Here is a 2104-nt window from a genome sequence, read left to right as displayed (position 1 = left end):
AAATTAGCCCATAAATTACTCACCCTCAAGGCATCCTAGTTGTATATGACTTTCTTCTTTCAGATGAATCCAGTCGGAGTTATATTAAAAATGGTCTTTGATCTTTCAAGCTGGTTAATGGCAGTCAGCGGGTGTTGCAGTGCATCAGTCCAAAAGAAGTGAAATAAAAAGCACCCATCCATAATAAAAAGTGTCTCACACGGCTCCAGGGGGTGAACAAAGTCCTCCTGTAGCGAATCGATGCGTTTTTGTAAGAAAAATAACCATATTTAAAACATAATAATCAATTTAATCTAGCTTGCGCTCACTGTTGTAAACAGCAGTTCCGTAATTTATGGGCTAATTTTCATTTTTGGGTGAACTAACCCTTTAACAACCTCATAGCTCACAGTTGCTCTGTCTTCAATGGTTTGTAAGTATTTATCAAAAATCAATTCCCCTATGAAGAACATGAATGGGATTTTAACTTCCGCAAAAGGGACAGAACTGGGGCTGGGAATTGTATATTTCAATAGCTGCTAACTGAAAATGGCCACTATGACAGTTTAAGGCCTTTTTTGTGACACTGCAGAGTAAGTCTAAAGAAAGACAACTCATAAGAGTTCATGCGCTCCTCCTTCATCTCTCCTTTTCTCCTTAATTTGCAAACCTGCCCTCCCCTCCTGCCAGTTTGTATTTGGAAATCCTCCTCTGTCCCAAGGCAGTGTTTTATTTCCTTCCCAATTCATGGTCCGTTTTTCCTAACCCCACCTCCTCGCTTTCATTCTCCTCAAGCTCCTCTACTAGTTCATGTGCTCCACCTGGATGGCAGAGGTGGAGACGGTGAGGCAGAGGTCTTTGTGGGCAGTCAGGTCGGCCACGGTGACCGGTTTGTACTGGATCTCTCCAGCTGACACGGTCTTGTACTGATGCAGGTCGAAAGGGCAGGGTATTCCCTCCGTAACAGAGTAACTGGTTGGCGGGGCGGGGTTGGGCTGGTTCTGCGCTTGCGCTGCTGCAGCTCCGCCACCCCTGCCTCGCCCGCGACCCCTGCCGCTTCCCCCGCCTGAGGTCTGAGCCGGATTGTGGCCCTGCTGGGCAGCCACTGCAGCTGCTACCGTCAGAGGGTCTGGGTTGTGTTTTCTCATGTGTTTCATCAGGTACGTCTCCTAGAAAAGTAGCACAAACAGAAAAATGTGTCAGAAGTAGGGCTGCCTGATGAATCGTATTTTAATCGCGATTTCTCTCGATTTTTTAAAAGGGGTCATATGATGCGATTTCAAGTTTTCCTTTCTCTTTGGAGTGTTACAAGCTGTTCGTGAATAGATAAGATCCCTAAAGTTGTGTAAGGATAAAAGAAACTCAGGAAACTCAGATACTTTGATCTCCTGAGAAACAGACAATAAACTGGCACCTTCAAGACACCCCACAGAGGGGTGGTGCAGGAAACGCCTCTCTCACATATGCATCAGTGCCTTTTCATCTGCTCCCTCCACTGGATTCACTCAGAATGGTCAATAGTATAATGTTCTATATGAATGCAAATAAGATTTACAGTCATGTTTGGTTTCATTTGAATAGTATCAGGGCGAGTGGTACAATGGTCTTAATCTTACAAAAGTAGACTAAAAGATAATACAGATCCTAAGAGTTAAGAGATACTTTGATTACTGTAGAGAGTCAGTCCATGCAAATTACCTTCTGTTTCCCATTGAGGTGTAAACTAGCCACCCAGATACCAATTGTTTGTACATGCCTCCACTTGGGGGATGTTTTATCTTGGTTTTGTATTTAAAGGATTGCAGCAAAAGGGTCAGGGCGATTCTGTAACGAGAAAGCCCGTAGTGTGAAGTGTGTCCACACACTTCACACTATGTATTTTTCTAAAAGACAGGTATGCATCTTACTCTTAGATTTGTCTTTGAAAATTTGATGTCTTGTATTGATTTGATATCGTTGAATTGGCTATGGAGATAATTGGCATAATACATATTTACCTGACTGATAATAAATTGTTACATTTGACTTATTCTGACTTACTCTGAAATTATTTCCTCAAGTAGATTAAGTGAATGCGTATCCGCAAATCTGCGACCAGGGTTACGTGCATACTAGATCTCAGGTT

General features: G+C 42.9%; 1 protein-coding gene across 1 annotated transcript in view; it reads right to left on the bottom strand.

Annotated features, from left to right (window-relative positions):
• Positions 1 to 340: 340 nt before the first annotated feature.
• Positions 341 to 2104, bottom strand: part of LOC107754029 (zinc finger protein 384-like) — a 26600-nt gene continuing 24836 nt past the window's right edge. The window contains exon 9 of the mRNA XM_016570342.1: positions 341 to 1148. Coding sequence (XP_016425828.1) covers positions 783 to 1148 — 366 coding nt within the window. The 3' untranslated portion in view covers positions 341 to 782. The remainder of the gene's footprint in view (positions 1149 to 2104) is intronic.

The sequence above is a fragment of the Sinocyclocheilus rhinocerous genome, unplaced genomic scaffold (genome assembly GCF_001515625.1).
Source record: "Sinocyclocheilus rhinocerous isolate Xijiao unplaced genomic scaffold, SAMN03320098_v1.1 scaffold612, whole genome shotgun sequence".
Taxonomy (NCBI): domain Eukaryota; kingdom Metazoa; phylum Chordata; class Actinopteri; order Cypriniformes; family Cyprinidae; genus Sinocyclocheilus; species Sinocyclocheilus rhinocerous.
Note: the sequence above shows the minus strand (reverse complement) of the source record. Positions and strands in the feature narration are given on the sequence as shown.